Below are 21610 nucleotides of genomic sequence, written 5' to 3' on the forward strand. Positions count from 1 at the left end.
TGATATGCTGGTGTCGCTTTTACTTTTATGTTTTTGATTTTCGCCTTTTTTTTTTTTTTTTTGATACGAGCAGTGAGCCGTTAAATCGGTCTCAAACCCGGAGGCCAGACCCATTTTGGTTGTCGGCTGTAACCACCAGAGGACTGTGTCTATATTTAGGCAGGGATTGTATTTGCTCTTGTTTCTCTACCACATTTGACATTCAAAGTCAAAGGAATACAAAAACGTAGGGGTGGTCTTTCTTAGCTGAGGAGTGAGACCGTTTCAGAAGAAACAAATGGCGTGTGAAGGTTTTGGAGTTAAAGAGGAGCAAAAGAGACAAACTTTCTAAGTTATCCTAATCCAGAATATTCCTCAAGGAAATTGCCCACCACTTTATATGCTGAGCACAAAAAAACATGTGGGTCAACTTTCGTAAGGATTCAAATCTTAGACCTTGAAACTTCGCTGTCAGATTTACCAGCTGGGCAAAAAGAAGAGATTGGATCCACCTTGATGAGGATTCAAACCTCGTATTATCCAACATCGCTACCAAATGCTCTTACATCAGAATAGGAAGTAAAACTCTGGGTAAACCTACGTAAGGATTCAAACCTTACACCTTTAAACTTCGCCATCAGCTCTACTAGCTGGCACTGAAAAAAGATAAGTTTGGGTCTGCCTTTATGAGGATTCGAACCTCATTTCATCGAACATCTGTACCAGATGCTCTTACAGCAGAGTAGAAAGAAATAACTCTTGGTAAAACCATACATGAGGATTCAAACCTCAGTCTTTGCAATAAAGTTGCCCAATGTTCTACCAGCTGAGCTAAGATAGAAGCAAGAATGTGGGGCGACCTTTGCAGTTTCATTATTAAATGCAGGGTACAATGAAAACTTCTGGTCGACTTTCGTGTGAATTCAAACATCTATCTACTATTTTGCGATCAGATACTCTACCTGCTGGCGTACAAAAAACTTATGCAGTTAGCAGTCTCATATCAAACTAAGCATTGTATTTTGCTGTCTTCTTGAGTGTGGGATTAACAGGTGATATAGATGCAGTAAATGTTTTGTTGGAATCAAACGCTCCATCAATATACAGGTTGGTTTTCAAGTCAGCGATCTAGTGGATCAATCAACGGGGCTTGACAAATAAAGATGGTTGTTCAACTGTTCAAGTAAGAATTGAATCATTGATGCTGAAGATGTTTTGGAGTATGAGTGAGCTATTCGAGTTATTAGATACGTTACCTCTTACCAAAGACATCAAATGCTACTGAAATTTTAATTTTTAGTCTGGTGGAGAACTGTAAGTCAGTATATTTCAGCGAATACTATTAAAAGTATATTTGTAGAAAAGAAAAAAAGGTCAAAGTCAGAACCATTTTAAGCCAAACATTTAACACGAAAAAGGAAATCAAATGAAAAAACTCACGACAAAACAAACAAATCAAAACGAAAACACTTTTATGGAGTTAATCTTCCCCCTTTGCATGTATCGATAAAATTACGTTTTTTGTCAGAATAACACTACATGTGGTAGAAAAACAAAAGCTATCTTAGTAGCTTTGCAGTACGCATATGTTCCCTCCCTTTCGAAGTCCTTTTAATATTTTTCATATAGTTTACTTCAAGTACTCTCCGTATTCTTTGGAATGTTTAGTTTTTAATTATCTATAACGAAGAGTGACAGTTTAAGAGATTTCGATTTTATGTGAAAGCCTATCAGCACAAGTCACTTACTGCAAGTACTCTTCTTTTTCAGCCAGAGGATCGTGTTTAAGTAAAATACTTGTCACTCGCAGCGGACAAGTTGGATCACCGAAAGGAAATGGTGTTATAACTAGGATAATAATAGAACAAACATTACTGACAATCTGAGTTCCCAGTGAGGATTCGAACCTCACGCAGTCAGCCCGGGCAAATAAGGCAATCCAAGCTGGGTAGAGAGTTTCGTGCGCTCCACTCAGTTCCTGTTTATTTTCGCGTTCCGAGGAGAGGTGCAGCGCAGATTGCTCATACTTCGGTGTCTCATCCTCTGGTACCTCAGCAATAATATGCTCGTGTTGTTTTTTCTTTTATGTTTTTCATTTTTGCCTTTTTTTTTTTGATACGAGGAGTGAGCCGTTAAATAGGTCTCAAACCCGGAGGCCAGACCCGTTTCGGTTGTCGGCTGTAACCACCCGAGGACTGTGTCTATATTCAGGCAGGGATTGTACTTGCTCTTGTTTCTCCATCAAATTTGACATGCATAGTCAAAGGAATAAAAAAAAAAAATGTAAAATATGGGTGGTCCTTCCTAGCTGAAGAGCGGAACCGTTTCAGAACAAAGAAATGGCGACTGAAGGTTTTGGAGTTAAGGAGAGGCAACAAAAACGAATTGTCTAAGTTATCGTTATCCAAAATATTTCTAAAGGAATTTGCTCATCACTATATATGCTGAGCAGAAAATAAAACATGTGGGTCAACTTTCGTAAGGATTCAAACCTCAGACCTTGAAACTTCGCTGTCAGCTTTACCAGCTGGGCAAAAAGTAAAGACTGGGTCCACCTTGATGAATATTCAAATCTCATATTATCCAACATCGCTACCAAATGCTTTTGCATCAGAATAGGAAGTAAAAATTTTGGTAAACCTGGCTTCGTAAGGATTCAAACCTTACGCCTTTAAACTCCGCCATCAGCTCTACTAGCTGGCGAAAAAGAAGAGTTTGGGTCCATCTTTATGGGGATTCGAATATCATGTTATCGAATATCGCTATCAGATGCTCTTGCAGCAAGTGTAGTTTCGTAATAAAATGCAGGGCTCAACGAAAATTTCTTGTCGACTTTCGTGAGGATTCAAACATCAGATCTACTATTTTGCGATGAGATACTCTACCTGCTGACATATACAAAACGTATGCAGTTATTGGTCTCACATCAGGCTCAGCAATGTATTTTGTTTGTTTCTTGAGTGTGTGATCAACGGGCGATACAGATGCAGTTAACGTTTTGTTGGAATCAAACGCCTGATAAATTCAAGTAGGTTTTTACGTGAGCAGTGTAGCGGACCAATCCATAGAGGGAGCTCTACAAGTAAAGAGTGTTTCTGCGCTGTTAAAGTAAGAATGGAATGAGATACACTGATTGTTCATGAAGTGCGCACAACATGTATAAGTTTTAAAATATGCGTACCTCTTTGGTTGCAATGAAGATATTAGCTGTAACTTAAAATTATCCTTTACATTTGTTTATGAGGCATGTGTGGCACGATCTGTGGCGATTATAGACCTATTTGAATGATGACTTAGGTAATGTTTATTTTACATGGATAACTTTTCTTTCTTATGATAAAGAATAGTTACAGGATTGAAAACTCAATATGAATAAAACTCTCTGTTAAATTTCAGCCGGTTCAAGAATCCGAGAAAAAAAAGAACAAAAAAGTTCGAAAAGTCGGTTCGTGGAATTTGGATCAAGTATGAAACGACGTAGATGGGAACAAACTTTGTCTAACGATTGCAAACATTTTAGCACTGCTTGAAGCTAGTTGTAGTGTCCAAATACCGTGCAAGGAGGAGTCCACGAATTACGTGTTTATCGACTATGAAACAGGTTAAAAGTTGCGGTTTTCGTACGCGAGTGTTACTTAAAAAAGAAAACAGTTCAAAAGCTGCGGTGTCTTACATTATGTGTTTATGTACAAGGAATTGGTTCCGAAAAGTTGCGTTTTCTGTGTACAATGTGTTTTCATGTCAAGGAAGTAGTTTAAAAGTTGCGGTTTCTGTGCATCATATGTTTATCAACAGGGAAGCAGTTCAAAAGTTGCGGTTTCTGTGCGTCAAGGTCTAAAAGTTTCGGTTTTTTGTGCATCATGCGTTTACTGTAAGGAAGCTGTTTAAAAGTTGCGAAATCTGTAGCATCATGTGTTTATCAACAAGGAAGAAGTTTAAAATTTGTTGCGTTGTTATCAGCAAGGAAGGAGTGTAATCGCCTCAATGTCTTAATATGTAACATGTTTTCGTCAAAAAGTAGAAATAAGTAATGAAGTATACAAGTTTGCTTAGAAATATTAAACGATAAATCAATCCATCTAAAACTTATAAATAAACAAATAAAAAAGAGACAATCAAAATAAATCAAACAAGTAAAAATGCATAATTAGGTAATACTCCACTCCGACCCATCCCTGAAATACTTTCACCCCTTTTTTTTGTGCCTACCTTTTTTAAATGGACATTTATTCACTTTACTCTGAGTTTCAGTACTTAATGATCCTTTAATCTTTAGATGTTTAACGGTAATTAGCTTTGCTATCGGCCAACATATTAATGCCAGAACCTGACCTCTGATTTTCGGAGTTCCGAATTTTACTTTCGACTTGCCATTGAAAGAAGCTTCGTGGATACATTTGAGCCGTGTAAAGCCGATCGATTAAAAAGCTTTGATTGGCCGTTATCATGAACCCTGGGAAACTGGGGAACACCGAATACATGACTTGTTCTCTGCATATCTGTGAGTTTTTTAATACTCTTTTCGGAGTCGCAAAGTTTGCCTGCATCAGTAAAGTATTTAATGAAAACTGAAAGTTTCCCCAGTGTCCTTTATTATTCTTATGTCATAGAGAAATACCGCTTAAATCACTGCAGTCTGTTGAGGTCAGCTGAGTTTGATACGTGAGCTTTTAATTCTCCATTTTACATTAATCTACTCATTGTAACATACCCGAACTAATATAAAAAATTACCCCCTGGAAGATTGTAAACTTTTCTGTTGAAAATCCTGAGGAAAGATGTCAATTCGTCCCTAGCCAGTGGAAGCCCTATCAATACAACGATTTATTTAAGAAAAAATAAAACTTCGAACTTTATCGCTGGAAGGGGGCCTGTAACCTGGTCAACGGTAACTTCATATTCCTTATCGAAAAAGTCGTTATGCAACAAAGATACCCTATGATTGTAACATACCCACCAGCGACTGAAGTTGCATATTAAAATGACTAATTCACTTTTATGACTTAATTTACATCTGGTTCGAGAAAGCAGATAAAACTACGCCATCACTTCGGGGGAAAGTGTTACGTTGCCAGATGTTTTAACTGCGTCTTTTTTTTTCTAATGAGCAACGTTTTCCTGAGCGTTTCTCTGAACATAGGCATTCTGTAACAATATGTTATTAGATTAATAAAAGAATTTGAAAGCTGAAGACATCGACAGAGTCGAAAAGCCAAGTGCGTCCGTGCGAATGTACAAATGTCATCTCCTGCCGTAACTTGAGTTCTCAAGTAAGTGCTTACAAACATTTGTATCAACCATTTTTAAGAAGTAAAGTTGTTTGAAAATAAACCTCAAGATGTGAAACTCAAGGTCGCTCACCCTCCAACAGAGAAAACAGGACAACTGGGCGAGAATGGATCTTTCTTTTTGGAAAAGAACCAAGTAACAGAATATGCAACTGTAATTGTTATCAGGCAAGCACCGAGGTAAAGCGATCCATCCATGAATAATCCTCATGAATAATCCTCATCAAATTCCACGTCCAAAACCACGCTTTGTTGAATACCGCAGCATGAAGCATTTTGATCACCAGAAGTTCATGGCGGACCTAAGTGAAATTCCTTGGAGGACGGCTTATTGTTTCTCAGATGTGAATGATGTATGGGGTCATTGGAGCAAACTGTTTAAAGACGTTCTTGATAGGCACGCGCCTATTAAGAAAAAATGGGTGCGCGGTAATCAGCTTCCTTGGATCACACCTCAAATCCAACGTGAAATTGCTCTGCGAAACAGGCTTTTCAAAAGGTACAGAAAAAACCCAAAGGACAATACATGGATCGCTTATAAGCAACAGCGCAATAAAGTAACTTCACTTAAGCGCAAAGGAATAAGTAAATTTTGTTACGACACGGCATCGGGAGCGAAACATCCTGGTGAATTTTGGAAGAAAATGAAGCCTCTTCTTCCTAACTCTGGCATAAATAAACTAAGTAACATAACTCTTGTAGAGAACGGTGTGTTCACGACGGAACCCAGGCAGGTGGTGGAAATATTTAATAGCTATTTCGCCAATGTGGTTTCAACAAATCACCGTGAAAATGACTTCAACGATCATCCAAGTGTAAATCTAATCGCTAGCAAAATGCCGCTAGATCAGTTTGTCTTCCAGCCTGTGAGCTGCGGCTATGTTCGTCAAATCTTAGACAATCTAAATCCCCGGAAGGCTGTTGGCGTAGATGGAATTTCACCGCGTCTCTTAAGGCTCGCAGCTCCCATCCTAACGGAGGAAATAACGCAGCTGATCAACTATCTGATTATGAACCAATCATGGCCAACCGAATGGAAGAGTGGGAACTTGACACCGGTATTTAAAAAAAATGAGGATACACGCAAAGAAAATTATCGTCCTGTTTCAATTCTTACCGCCATTTCTAAAGTGTATGAGAAGGTTATGTTTGACCAGCTGTACGGCGCTTTCCATGAACATCTTTCTCCGAATCTATCTGGGTTCTTGAAGAAACACTCTTGTTGCACCGCACTCTTGAAGATGACTGAGGACTGGAGGCGAAGCCTTGACAAAAGGGAGGCAGTTATAGCCGTGGCAGTGGACCTGTCCAAAGCATTTGATTCTATTAACCATAACCTCCTATTGGCTAAATTAAAAGCGTATGGCTCCTCTCCGTCTGCATTAAACTTGATTTCTTCCTATTTATTGGGGCGAAGACAGTGAGTTAAGTTGTCCGGTGTTTGCTCCAGCTACTCAGAAGTAATGGTGGGCGTTCCCCAAGGGTCCCTCCTCGGACCGCTGCTGTTTAACATTTATATAAATGACTTAAACTACGCCATACCAGATGTATCTCTGAGGTTATACGCCGACGACACAACTATGTATGCCTCGGACGTCTCGCCCATGGTTCTCGAATTTGTAGTGAATAATGGTCTTGAGCGGTTATCATCGTGGTTTCGAGAGAATCATCTGGTGATCAACAACACAAAGACGCAAGCAGTACCCATTGGTCCCTGTAAGTACAGTTACGACCTGGCCATACATAGCTCTGTCATTGAGACACTGCCATCTATCAAAATACTTGGCGTTGAACTTGATAGCATGCTATCTTTCAAGGATCACATCACTAAACAGTTTCAAAAGGTATACGCTAAAAGTGACGCACTTAGGAGAATCAGGCGTTTTGTCCCTGACAATGTTATGTTGAGGCTCTATAAAACTTTCATTCTCCCTCATTTTGAATACTGTTGCCCCCTCTTTCTTGGATTGGGGAAAGTGCAAGCGAATCGGCTAGAAGATGCCAACTATTATATTCTTAGATCACTGCTAGGTTATCTCAAGTCTATCCTTTATGATGAATTGCTGCGAATCTTAAATATGGAAACGTTAGACCAGAGAAGGAAACAACAGTCCCTTATTCTGTTATATAAATGTTTGCATAACGACGGTCCCAAATACATCAGAGATTTTTTTAGTTTTAGGGAAACTATGTACAACCTGAAAGGAACCGGCATTAATTTGTGCGCACCTAAATTTAATTTAAACTTTATGAAAAAATCTTTCACTTATATGTGTGCGCAGCTGTGGACTGGATTACCTACAAGTGTAAAACTGGCCAATGATATCAACCTTTTTAAGAAGCTATTGAGAACATCGAAACTTTAGCTGCTTCTCAATTTTATACTTGTATTTAAGTGACTCTCAATTTCATTGTACAAACTTGATTTTTAATTTTAATTTTAAATTATTTAAGCTATTGCTTCACCATTTTATACCTGTATTTAAGTGACTTTGAATTTTACTGTACAAACTTAGATTTTAATATTAATTGTTAGTTCTTTTAATTTCTAATCAATTAGGTTTTGACAGTATGTATTAGGTTTTTTAGATTCTTAATCTTAGAGGCACGTACGTATTTTGAACGAGCTCTATGAGCTCCTTGACGCTACGTGGGTAAATAAAGTATTGATTGATTGATTGATCTAACAGTCTACTTAAACGAATCAACAACGAAAAGGCAGGTGCTATTCCGGATATAAGCCATGCTGCTACGACAGCGTAAATGTATGTTTTTTTTTCGATGTGGTTCTGCTACGAAAAGGCCATACTATTGCATAAACCCGCTCCAAAGAGACGAGGACAAGGAAATTAATAGAAGCGCAGGAAGAAAACTCTGCGAGAACAAAATATGTCTCGAACCAAGAAAGTGAACAAATAAAACTGATAAACTCTTCAATAGTACCAACACCAACAAGTATATCAGCGATAGACAGGTTTATCAGGACAACAGTTCTTTTCCGCAACTGTTTTCTCCTTTTACAGAACACGATAATGGTGTTAATATTGGAAAAAAGTATTACCAAGGCTTCCACACTGAATATGATTATCCAGAATAGTGTCTTTTTAAAAATGCCTTCACAATTTTCCTTCATTTGAACCTTTTTTCAGCATAAAAGCCAGATGAAATTTTAACTGTAGTCTCTTAACAGCCAAATAATTTGGATATATCAACAAAGATGGAAGTGGTAAATTGGCCACCGTAACGATTCCAAAAGCTGACGTTTCGAGCGTTAGCCCTTCGTCGGACCGAATAGAGGAATTGTGGGTTGTAGGTGCTTTTAAAGGCAGAGAATGGAGCTACGTTATTGGTGGGAACATGGCAACGAGAAAAACAAGAATAAATTAGTGGAATGAAAAGCGTTCGTTGATCCCTGTGGGATTTAGACTGCCGGTTTGAAAGATGAGCTTTTGTTCAAGATTTTTACGGCTTTCCGTGCTACCTAAGTGTAAGGAAAGACCGCAGATTGCCATATGTTGCTTAGAATGATTAGGTAGATTAAAATGTCTAGCGACTGGTTTCGATGTGTCCTTGTCATTCCTTTCCACGTCTCGAAGGTGTTCTCGGAATCGGTCACCTAGTCTTCTGCCTGTTTCGCCGATGTATATCTTTTTGCAATAAGTGCAAGTTATGCAATAGATTACATTGGCGGAGGTGCACCTGAAGTGATCGGTGATCTTAATGGATCGTTTAGGTCCCGATATTTTATCAGTGTTGTGAATGAAAGGACACGCTTTGCATCGTGCACGAGCGCATTTAAAAGTGCCTGGTTGGTCATTAGTCTGAAAAGAACTTCCGACCAAAAAATTACCTGTTTTTGTCGCGTTTGAATGAAATGAGCGGAGGCTGCGAAAAGATAGTGCTTGTCTCTGGATCGTTTTGAAGTAATTTAAAGTTTTTAAGAATGATGGATTTAACTGAGTGGTTGTGAGGGTGAAACGTGAGAGTGAATGGAATGCGGTCGGAATCTTCCTTCTGCGACGTTTGTAGTGCTGAATGTCGATCAATAAGTTGGGCGCGGTGGTAACCCGCTTGAACGACAGAAACAGGGTAACCACGTTTATCGAAAAACTGGCACATTGACTCTGATTTGTGGTGGAAATCAGAGTCATCACTGCATAAACGACGAAGTCTTAGTACTGAGAAAAAGGAATAGAATTTTTAATGTGAGATGGATGCGAAGACGAATATAACAAGTAATTATGCGAGTCTGTAGGTTTGTAATACACACTAGTGCATAAACCGTTACCTTCAATTGAAACTTTGATGTCTAAAAAGGATAAAGAATTAACAGCCAAGCTTGACTTGACCTTTCCTTGGCTGAGTGTCTCATTTATATCAACTGTTCCCTGACCAAATTTAACTTTACGCCTCACACGCAGCCAAAGTGCACATTAATCAATAAACTGTGAATTACCCAGACTAAAGCGTAACAATGGTCTTCCGTTTTCTTTGTTCATTAAAAAAAATCCAATTATAGCATCAAGTCTTCCGCACTACTTCAACCGATGCAACTCAGCACTTGTCATTCCTCTTAAGTGTTCCATTCTTGTTCATTAAGGAGTTCTTGAATGAAAGTCATTTCCCGTTTTGCTTTGGTTTAATTACTTTTCTGAGGTTGCTTTGACGGATTGTGAATTAATAATCATCGAGCGAAAGCAACCACACGTTTATGAAATGCAGCCAACGGCTAGAAATGAAGTTATTTGCTCCACTGGAAATAAACTCTGACACGAGTGTAAAGTTCTCTTTGCTCAAGACAACCAAGAGTTCATCGTGGGAAAATTGAAAACTGTTCTAGTCTAAAGTACTCGTCGACATCGGATTTTTCCAGGAATTTCCTTTTAATTTCCCCGTGAAGTGCATACTTTTTTATTATTCATTTTATTTGGTTTTCTCGTTTGATTTATATATATTTATATTGCAAAACGGAAAAGGAAAAAGAAAGAGTCAACTCTTTACAAAGATGAATTGCTTGACTTCAGTTGTGTTCCTGTCCTTTTAAGATTCCGCGCAAAAATGAAAAACTCCTCCACTCGACTTTTTCTCTAGGCATCGTTTACGGATCTCAAAAGATACAACAAGGGCTATGTAAACCTAAAAGTTATGACTGAAAGGACCCCTCCAAAATCCAAAATGAAATATTTTAGTATTTATTTGTTTTGAGTAATTACGCTGAAGGCTCACAAAAGAGCATCATTTAGGTTAGAGAAGTGGGCTAAAACTACAGCATCTGTTCGAGGGCAGGTCTTTCGTTGGCGTACATTTGGTCGTTTCTTTTTGGTTGTTAGAAACATATTTCTCGGGGTTTTCCTAAAGACTGGCATTCTAAAGGAATAAACAATTGGATTGATAAACGAATTACCTAACTGAAGACATCGAGTAACTCGATTAATTACACTACTGCTCTCTATGATAGAGCGGAAGTTGAAAACGACAGCGGACTAATGGAGCAAAAATATTGCCAGGGTGTTATTAATGACCTCTACGGTAAAGTATTTTATCAGTGGGAATCGCTAAGCCGCGATAAAGAAGACAAACTGATTACCAAAAAAGAGTCTTTCACAAAAAATGAACTTGATTTTACCTTTATCAAAAAGTACAGGAAATATTGATTTGCTCTGATGTTTTCCTTTTTAGTTTGAATTTATTCATACATATGAGTATTTATTATTAAATAATTCGAAATCCAAATCTCCTACTGCCTGGTTTATAGTTACCTTTTCATCATTGCAAACTCTCACGTATTGCTTGATTTCTAATTTTAAAGTAAACACGAAATGCTAAGAAGTTGGGGATTTGAAGCCGATTTGGACTGGGTTGTGCACAAAATCAACCTAGTCATAAATTAAAAGCTGGCGGGAGGCGTGGGAAGAAAACTCATTATTCCGTTGCCAGAAATTAGTTTAATGTTTAGTTTAATAGTTTAATAACAAATACAACATCGCAGCCAAGGGGCTGAATTGCATAATATTTTACAATGATATACTATCCCCGAGACGAGGTCAAGGGAATTATTCGACGATATTCACCGAACCTGAGGCGAATAATTGTTTTAGTAAAATTTCAGAGCTGAACAACAGAGAAATTTTGTAAAACCATAACATTTTAGTAACTTTTATTTACATTTTATTTTAACATTTCATATAAACCGCGTGGAGCGGTTTATACAGCTTCATATAAGGAACCGCTCGACCAATTAAATTGCTGGAAACTCTTTCCTCAGCTCTGAAATTATACTAAGTTATAATATATACATACAGGAGTATAATACATACAGGAATGTGAAGGTGTAGTCTGATCGTCCGGGTGAGTGTAGTCCTGAGAAGGACTGTTGTCAGGGGTAGTGACTGAAGCCGTGATGAAGAAGACAAAACTGAGTATTATGAACACATAAAAATGCTAAGGAAAGGGGATTTGAGGCCGATTTGGACTGCGCTGTGCAAGAAATTAACTCATGTGTAATTTGTCTCATATTTATTTTAAATTTATTAAGGAAAGCAACTATATATTAAAAGCTGGCGAAAAGCATGAGAGAGGCGTGGAAAGAAAAATCATTCTTTGACCACCTAGGAAAAAAACTGTAAAAAAATCGGTGCTTTAGTAATCATTCAGTGGTCACGGAACAATAAAATAAAAGCTTGTTTGTTACCCAAGATGCCAATTTTTAACTTGAGAGGGAGGGGGTAAGAGAAACAGAAAATGGCGAGGGGAGGGGAAGGGGGCGATTATTCGAGGGAGGCGATTATTTTAAATATTTCGGTCAAAGGGGGGCGATTATTCGAGGGAGGCGATTAATCGAGGGACGGCTATTATTCGAGGAAACTAGTGCGGTAAGTGCGAGTAAAGTGTTATGTTATTAAAACTGGTTTCAGAATAGTAATAAAAATGGCCAAATTTTTGCTTGAAGCGACTCAAGACAATCCATTATACCCTTTATAATCCGCCTTTAATTACTTGTCATTGAGAGCGGGTTGCACTCTTGACGATGTAGTTGTGAGTCTAACGATGTCAACGAAAGTAGTACTGGAGTTGCACATCTTAACGCATGCACCTGGCTTTCCCTTACTGGAGCAGCTAATTTCTGCCAACGCTTCCTACAAAATAGCCGAAGTATCTTATCTTTAAACTCGGGAAGTCGTAAACTGTAAACAATTGGGTTTAAGAGGGAGTTGCCATACTGTAGGAATCTCCCTCCGTAAACCAGGCGAGTTGTATTCACTTGCGACAAGCAACTAGCACAAAGGTACTTAACCAGTACAGCGGCGCTTAGAGGAAGCCATGCAGCCAGCGTAAGAATAGAAGCAATTAACAGAGTCTTAGTTAGTTTGTTCGTCGTGGGGTTGCAGTGTTTTCTTATGCTTTGCTTTTTTGTTTGACGCAAACGAATCCAGATTGCTGAGTAAACAACACAAATGCTTATTGAAATTAAAGCCATTAAAAAAGCAAACATACCAATTGTTATTAACTGGTTGACAATTCTTAGATAAGTTACAATGAAGAGGATGCTTAGTACGGTGGATAAAGACCATGATGTACAAATAGCATAGATGTAACTGCGTTGTCTAGTCATCCGATGTCGGACAGGCCAAAACACAGCATGCATTCTCTCCAGCGACACAAGACCCAATAAGGTCAAAGAGGCGCATTCTGAGAAAAGGTCAATAGTTAAACATCCGATTTCGGTGGGCTTTTTTCCTGTATAACTTGACATCAAGTTCTCTACAGCAAAACATCCCTCCGACAAACCCACGCAGAGGTCAGCCAAAGCCAAGTTGATTATTACAAAGCTAGTCTGTCTTAAAGTTCTTCTTTGATTCCAGAAGACTTGAAACGTGATCACATTTGCTACTATAGTAGCTACGCTTCCCATCAGAAATGATGTGCTCCAAATCCACATTTCCCAGTTAGGAAGCGACTGGTTGCTTATATTCTTCATTTCAGGACTTCCTGTGTCAGAAATTACCCTGCGAAACAAAAATAGGGATTTTTTTCACCATGTATAAAGCGTCCAACCACAGGGTCAGAGGCTGCAAAATGGAGCCGTAAGTTCGCGATGTCTCCCAGCGAAGAAGAAACAGATTATCGAAAACAAATGTAGATTCCTCTATAACTGTCTGAGTAACTAATGGAACAAACCCTAAGGCTCAAAAACCTCTCAACAGCGTTCGGATTGTCATGCAAAGTAGTACTTCGCCCTGGGTAAACAATTTTACCTTAATTTTCGGAAGGGAAATTATTTTGCTGGTTGAAATAATATTTGCATCGTGAGTAAATACTACCTTGAAAAACAAAAACACACGAATAGAGACTTTGTTAACTCAGATAAAACTTTAAATGGCCAAAACATACAGTTTTCTCCTGAAAGTAATGCGAGTTTTTTTTTAAACCGTCAATTGTTTTGCCTGCCACCTGCTTTTTCCTTGCCTTACATTAAATTCACAGGGAATAATGTTTGATCACGGACGCACTCTTCTTAAACCAACAGAAAGCACATACTTGTATTATCGTTTCAAAAACATAAGGTGCTTGGCAAAGAGGGTTGATCTCGTCATCATAGCGGCTCTTGTGCGAAAGTTTATAATGAATTTTCTCCCATTTACTTACAGGTCCAGTGATCTCATAATAGTTAGAAGTGCACGATGTCTGTGCTTAGATTAAATTACTGTCCCTTCCAAGGTAAAAAAACGATAAATTATGGTAAACAGAATTGGCGGTTTTGTTTTGGGTTAAACTGGATAAGTTTGTAAGAGAGAGAGTAAAGTAACCCTCTGGCGAAATACAGATGTACGGCTACTTAGCACTGACGCATAATTGACAAAAGTTTTGAATTTGCATCCTTCCTTCTTATCATGAATGTTACAGCTTTAAAAATCAACTCCTATCTGTAATAGTAATTATCATTGATCCCGCTTTTCAAGCTTTCAAGTGGCAGTTATATAGCAAACTGTTCCAAAAGTTAACTTCGAATAATCATAAAAGGTAGCTGAAAAATAATCAGTGCTATCCATGTTAGATAGTTAATAGAAACTCTAAATCCATTTCGCTATGTTGTAATTGTTAAAAAAAATGGCATTTTAACAAATCATAAGAATACCTGTTTCCAAGTACCGAATCTACCACTATATTTTAACAACTTATATAGCGCGCAGTTTACTTTCAGTTTGTTGTAAAGCACTTTGGAAACGGTTTAGGCATGAAAGAAAAAGTGTTTAGTGATTCTCAAACTCTTGAGTGCTTTACCCAATGATCTATAATACTCCACAAAATAAAAAAGAAAAGTCAAGCTGCTTTTCTATTGTGAAGAAGGCGTTATTTTCCAACAAAAAAAAACTACGTCAGCATGACACCTATGGATGAAGTTAAGATGCATGTAGGCCAATCGGAATTTGCGAAAAATATCTTGAGTGAACTAATTGACTAAAAAGACAACAGCTGTTATTCATCAGCTGAAATTCATCCTAGTTTTGGGTTCGAGGGTGAAACGACGAGGGCTTCGTTTACGGTAACTGCGCTTTTGAGCTTAAGAGAGCCGCAGCCCAAAGTTCCCAGTTTAGTGTAATTCATTTGAAAATTGGAATGAACAGCAGTTGATCGGAGACCGCTGTCAAACCAACAACTCAAGTCAGTTTCTTTTGCGCAACGTTTCAAAAAGTGAGCCTGTGATCAATGCTCTCACTGCTGAAAAAGTGTCTCCTGTCACTTTTCATGAAACTCCGTACTACTCTTAAACAAAGGCCGTAGTCCCAAAAGCAATCTATAATTTTCGCCATTGTTTTCAATATCCAAGAACGGTATAAATAATAACGTATGAGGTGTTATCTCGCTAGTTGTTTACTTTTTGGTTTGAAATTTAACAAAACTTGAATTTTACGTAAAGTTTTAATTCTACTTGTTATTAACAATGGCCCTTATGTAGTTTGCCTTTTACATACAAATAAAGCCATGCTGTACGTTTGTACGTGTCATAAGGTTAGTTAACTCATACAAAACCTTCCACCCTAAAAGAACACAGCGGTTAAATTTTTTTACACATGTGCACATAGAAGTACATAAGCCATTGTAAACATGGAGAATCTAAGTGAGACGTAGTTTTTTTAAAGTTTCTAAGGAAAGTTCGAAGTTTCTAAGGTTGAGACTAAAGCACATTATTTTTCTAGACTTTGCCCACTTTCTGTTAGTTTGCACTCCCCTACTTTTTTGTAACACATTGCACGGCGGCGTGATGAAGTCGTCCGTGAACTTGGCCATGCTGTAATCATTCTTTTTTGTGTTCACGGTTATAAACACCGTGGGAAGTGTGTGAAAAAGGGAACATCCCGAGCCACACAAGATATTTGTGACGATGGCAGGACTATATTTACAGCGGAAAGTAGATTGTGCAGCTCGAGTGGAAGAAACGTTCGGTCATTTGCCTTCATTACCGCGTCCGAGTTAAGAACGGTTCACTGTTAACATAGCTTACGACATCAACGAACACATCAAGAACATCTCGTCTCACGAGCTCTCCTTCCTTCAGAAACTGGCATTAAGTCGCGGTCTTGACTTCGCTCTTCCACAGCGAGTTTCATCTAAAGAGATCCAAGTAGCGTTTGAAAAGGCTTTCTGGAAATTAGAACCGAAGCTGAGCGAAGTCAACAAAGAACTAGCAGCTGCTCCGTTAAGGTCTATTGCTTTGAACTACACCGAACGTAGGACCCCTACACCACCAAGATCAATATTAAGAGCAATCGGCTAGTTGAAGAAGCGAACCGATATTGTTATCACGAAGACCGATAAAGGATCAGGAGTGGTCGTAATGGACAATTGTGATTCTATCAGTCATCACCGCAGAGATTCCACGAGATCACTACGCATGCGCATAACTAGTCATTCTGCTACGCTTACGCTCCGCCATTTTATGTGCGTCTCTTCAATGAATCATCAATCAACGATGACAGCAAGTTTAGACCTATAAGTACCGAAAGACCAAAAATGAGGGGGCGACCACCAAAGCACTATCATCCGCTATTACAGAAAGAAAAAGAATTAGCCACCGCCGTACAAAGAATATTTCCCAAAGAAATCGCCCAACAAGTCATTCAAAAAGGTTCGAGGCTTGCTCACCTATATGGCTTACCGAAAACCCATAAGCGCCGGTTAGCAATGCGCCCCATCTTATCCGCAACGGGGACATATAATTTCAAGTTAGCAAAGTGGCTGGATGAAAAACTCAAACCACTATCAGCCAACAGTCACACAATCAGTGATATTTTTGAGTTCGTGGATGCTCTCCATGATATGGAAGTAGATGATCGTTGTGCACTTGTTTCATACGATGTAACTTCGCTCTTTACCAACGTTCCTGTCGACGAAACAATAGCTATCCTTGCTGAAAAAGTGTTTCATGACGACTGGTTCAATAAAGAACATAATCTCAGCATCACAAAAGCAGAGCTGGTGGAGCTTTTGAATATTGCCACAAAGCACCAGTTATTCCACTTCGAGGGCAACTTGTACGTACAACTGAAATCGATGGCGTTGCCATGAGATCGCCACTTGGGCCCCTAATGGCCAATGCATTCATGTGCAGTGTTGAAGATCGACTCGAGGAACACGGCAAAATGCCCAAATTCTACAACGGTACGTAGACGACACCCTAAGCATAATGGAAGACACAGAAACAGCTGAAAAGTTCCTAGCCACACTGAACGAAAGTCATCCTTCGGTCAGTTTCACCATGGAACTAGCCGTGAACGGCAAATTGTCTTTTCTGGGAACTGAAATCATGCAACGAAATTGCCGTCTGGAAACGAAGGTGTACAAGAAGCCACCTTATACTGGTCTGCTATTGCATTATCAGAGTCACGTCGACGTAAGATATAAACAATCATTGCTTAAAACAATGGTAAATCGTGCCTTTAAGTTGTCATCTAACTGGCAATTTGTTCACCAAGAGTGCGAACGTCTCACCGAAACCTTCTCGCGACTCAAGTACCCAGCTCAGCTACTGCATTCGACCATTAATGATTTCATCACGAAAAAAATGTCTGGGGATCCAGGGATCAATCAAACGTCGGACAAGAGAAAAACATCCGTACGAATTATACTTCCTTTTAAGGACCAAACATCAGCAAATTCCGTACAAAGGCAACTTGGTGACCTAAGCCGAAAAATTGGAACTGACATTTCTCCTGTGTACACTAACAGAAAGATCGGATATGAGTTAAAACCAACGGAAAAGAAGTCCAACATCATCAATCAGCAGCGCGTTGTGTATTATTTTAAGTGTGGTCTGTGCGATGCAGACTATGTCGGCTACACATGCCGGCACCTCTACCAACGTGCTGAAGAACACAAAGCGTCTCAGTCTTCAATTGGGAACCACATTAAAGAGCGACATGGGCATACCCCAAGCGACTTGCATCACAGTTTCAAAATCCTGAAGAAATGCAAAAGTAAACTGGATTGCCTAATTTACGAGATGCTCTTTATAAAAGAAATTAAGCCAAGCTTGAACAAACAGTCAGATTCAATCCGCGCAAAGCTATTTTTATGATAATTTGCTTTCGTCGACTCTCGTATTAATTTATTGGTATTGTCTCCTTTGCAATTGTATCACTTCTATTTTACGCCTAGCGTTTACATATTTCCATATTTTATCGCCTTTATCATTCCCACGTCTTGAATTTAGTACATGTATGTAAAAATTTTCGTTTTCATCAGCTTAAAAATGACCTCAGCTAGGTCGAAGCGTCGTTCAAAATTATTATCACTAATTTTTATCTGGAAAAGCTTCTCTAAAAAACTACTTATCAAAAGATAAAAAAATAAAATAAGACTAAGATTTAACATTTCTCCAAAATCCTTCTTTCAATGTCTTACGCATTGAAATAGTTATGAATTTAACTTTCTTTTTCTCACTCACGCTGGACACGCTTCGGAAGTCCCCCTAATTTATTTTCAAACTCTCGTACATGCGGAGTGTTTGCTTAGTCCGTCGTTCCTATTATTCATAACACTCATAATGATATGCGAAGTTGGAATACTTGTAATGATGATATTTTATGGCTAGTTGAGCAGTTTCACGCGCAATTCCGTAATTACCGGTGACAAATTCTGGTTTGGCGTGAAAATGATTCATTCTTGCTCAACTTTCAGCAAAGCCACGAAGAGGTGAACAGCCCGCTTTCCCACCCAGCAAAAATCGCATGGGTCGTATCTTGAACACTTCCCTAGTCAAGCTACCCCAGCTAGGCTTAGCCCGCTGATTAATAGTTTTTCCCATGAATTATTACAACTTGGCATGAATATGATTGTTAGTGATCGTGAATCTATAAAATACTTTTCGAGCTCCCGACTCGTGGAGCTTCCGCGATGCGTAAATGAAAGCTTCCCGCCTTTTCGACTCTCGGAGCGGATTTCACAGGCCGTTTACCTGAATGCAGCTGAGGAATTACCATTTTTCGAGCAGCTGAGGAGTTACAATTTTGCGAGCAGCTGAAAAAATTCCTTCGAGTTGGTTCGTTCATAGTTAGTAGAGGGGACTGGTTATGAAAGTCGGCGAGCATCAAAGAGCGAGACTACAGAGCAGTCGATGATGTTGAAAGTACCTGTCACGTGACCGCGACGGTGCACTAACTAAACACAAGTTCAAAGATGGCGGATGGTTGAGAGGATCTAATTTTGTTTGGCGATAATTGAGGCAATTTTAGACATCTCTGATGAAGATGAAGTACTACAGGAACAGTTTTCAACTGCTGCAAGTGAAGTAAGTGCAGAATATTTAGAAGCTTACTCTTACTTAGTCTATTTTGAAGGGGTTTACGGAGCCACACGCAAATGTACTTTCACGCGACTAACTACTAGAGAACAGAGAGTTTCCCGACGTTTTCAGATAACAATTTCCTAGCTATATTCCAGAAAAATTATAAAATTGTATTAGTTTGTCTGGTAGAAGTGCCCTAGATACTAAAAATTGCCTAAATATTGCCTGGGTTTTGCTTTATTAAAAATAGTTTACAGAGAATGCAACCTGACAACAAACTGAACATTGCCGCAAATGCCTTCGGAAGACGGCAAGTATCTTAACATTTGATCATATTTCATAGAGACAGACTCTAATATGCTGAAACTATGATTTCATATTTTTTGGTAGGTCCAATCAACCGAGATTGTTTGCAGCGACTGTGGGAAAAAATACAAAACAAGAGGAGGATATCAAAGGCATCGAGCTGCCAAGCACAATCCAAATCGGAACGAGCATCGTTTGACTTTGACTGCTAGTATTCTAGCTGAGATTGTACGCAATGCATTAAAGAACATTTATGAAAGGGAAGTTTTTGCAGAAGATCTAAGGAAGGAGTTAAAACAGTACGAGTATCAAGTGCTTGAAGAAGGAACTCAAGAATTCTCTGTAATGAAGGCATTATTTGAAGGCTATTCAAAAAATGGGAATGCCGAGAAATTCTATGGCAACTATTATGCTCAAGTACCATTGAAGTCTCCAATGTTTTTCCAAGGACTATCTCGTAATGCTGCAACACTGCTTACAACCAAGGTAGCTGATTTTATCCTGTCCTACTGCAAGGGCATTAAGTCTTCTTCTTACAGTAACCCACCTTCATCCGAAACTGTACTGTCAGAAAAACAAGAAGCTGGTCTGCAGTATGTTGGTGGATATGTCTTGCATAACTTGCATAAAAAGTATGCAAGAAACAATACAGCAGAAAACCAACAGGCAATGGCAATATTGAAAGCTGGTAAACAAGAGCATGGGTGTGAGAGTCAAAAACTGGTGTCAAGTTGAAGCTGGGGTGGCTTGTGGAACATTACCAAGTATGCACAGAACATTTTTCTTAAAACAGAGCATCAATTTAGGCATCTCACTTCAGTTAACTGCTTGAAAAAAGTGGATATTGCTGGCATAACTCTCAACTCAGTAACTGACGGTGAGGTATTGTCAAGCTACCAATGTATGGTTTCTGATGCAGAGCTAATCCCAGAGGCTGAAGTGAGCAAAAAATTAATGTGCTTCATGCTATAGTAAGTTTGTATGTAAGGGTACGCTCCTTTTCATTTGCTAAGGACATCATTCAGCTCTACAAAGTAAAAGCAAAGCAAACAAAGGCTAAAGCTCTCCAAAAGGAGATCATGAGAAGTCATGATCACGAACGAGCAAGGCCTGAGTAATGTAATAGATTTTTATTACACAAGACAAAATAGTTATATGATACATGCAAAACATTTTTGTTGCTTTCTCACTATATTTGTTGTAATATTATTGTCATTTATCAAGAAGAGCATTTTCAGTTCAAGAGTTGTTCACATATGGTATAAAAATTTAATTTTCAATTTCTATTTTTCATTTTTTATTTATAGCAAGTACCTAAAAGTATTAAGGTTCCTTGCACAATAGATTTAGAGTTCAGGAATCTGATAACAAATTCTTATTTAACTAAACAAATGGTTGTTACTGGTTGAATAAAGGTAATGCGTGTCAAAGAAACTAAATACCTAATGGAAACCATTCAAAAGTCATATGAAAATGAATATGATTGACCCCTCTATTAACTTTGGATTAACCAATACGATAGTTATAGGATAATAACATGTATCTAAATCATGTAGTAAGGAAAACAACACAAATGACATGTAAATATTTATTTTCAAATTAAACATGTTGAAACAATAAATGAAACATTGGTGATTGATTTATGTGCATTAATTGATTGTTACATGAATATCTTTTATTATTGGAGTAAAAAAATTTAGAAATAGAGTGTGAATAGAGTGGCTTAGAATACGCCTCTACTAACTATGAATACACTAAACAGTTCTTTGCTTTTTTCTACATGGTAGCTTTTCATTGGTCACATTAACCCAGGCTTTTTTTGTGTCCTTTCTGCCTCTAGTGTTCCCACTCTGGCAGGAGACTGACTTTTCAATTCTAATAGTGTTGCTGTTGTAACCAAAGGTCCTGATATCTGGATTGTCACACCTGCAGCCAAACTGCCTCTGCTTTCCAAAATATTCTTCCACAGGATCTTGACAGAACCTTTCTGTCAGGACATACTCCATCCCCTCTGAAAGAAGAAACTTGGTGCACTTGATTGTAGACCTTGCAGAAATCTGGAAGCCTTCGTATGTCTGCCAAGAGAGGAACATCCTGGATCTTGCATTTTGGGTAAACTCACCCTCTCGGTTTTCAGTGCTCTCCTTCCAGCTCTGAAGATACTGCAGGAATTCCATCAAAAAGCCAAACCTATAAATATAAATTAAAAAATTACTTGTGTTCAAATGCATAGCAATTTATCAATACAGTC

General features: G+C 38.6%; 3 protein-coding genes and 1 pseudogene across 4 annotated transcripts; 3 read left to right on the forward strand and 1 right to left on the reverse strand.

The window, feature by feature from the left end:
• Positions 1 to 4623: 4623 nt before the first annotated feature.
• Positions 4624 to 13399, reverse strand: LOC148736097 (adenosine receptor A3-like). The gene is made up of 2 exons (XM_088753038.1): positions 12259 to 13399; positions 4624 to 5273 (listed from the first exon to the last, which is right to left on the reverse strand). Exons 1-2 carry the CDS (start codon positions 13243 to 13245, stop codon positions 5043 to 5045), a joined length of 1218 nt encoding a protein of 405 aa, XP_088609164.1. The 5' UTR covers positions 13246 to 13399; the 3' UTR covers positions 4624 to 5042.
• Positions 13400 to 16002: 2603 nt separating this feature from the next.
• LOC148736098 (uncharacterized) lies at positions 16003 to 16835 on the forward strand. Its single transcript, XM_088753969.1, has one exon. It carries the CDS (start codon positions 16281 to 16283, stop codon positions 16833 to 16835), a length of 555 nt encoding a protein of 184 aa, XP_088610095.1. The 5' UTR covers positions 16003 to 16280.
• A 118-nt stretch (positions 16836 to 16953) lies between these two features.
• LOC148736099 (uncharacterized) lies at positions 16954 to 18314 on the forward strand. The gene has a single exon (XM_088753968.1). The coding sequence runs from the start codon at positions 16954 to 16956 to the stop codon at positions 17842 to 17844; it is 891 nt and encodes a 296-aa protein (XP_088610094.1). The 3' UTR covers positions 17845 to 18314.
• A 630-nt stretch (positions 18315 to 18944) lies between these two features.
• LOC148736100 (uncharacterized) lies at positions 18945 to 20998 on the forward strand (annotated as a pseudogene). Its single transcript, XR_015998918.1, has 2 exons — positions 18945 to 19056; positions 19444 to 20998. The product of XR_015998918.1 is annotated as an uncharacterized LOC148736100 (transcript).
• The last annotated feature ends 612 nt before the right edge of the window (positions 20999 to 21610 follow it).

The sequence above is a fragment of the Stylophora pistillata genome, chromosome 3 (assembly GCF_964205215.1).
Source record: "Stylophora pistillata chromosome 3, jaStyPist1.2, whole genome shotgun sequence".
NCBI classification, from domain to species: Eukaryota; Metazoa; Cnidaria; class Anthozoa; order Scleractinia; family Pocilloporidae; genus Stylophora; species Stylophora pistillata.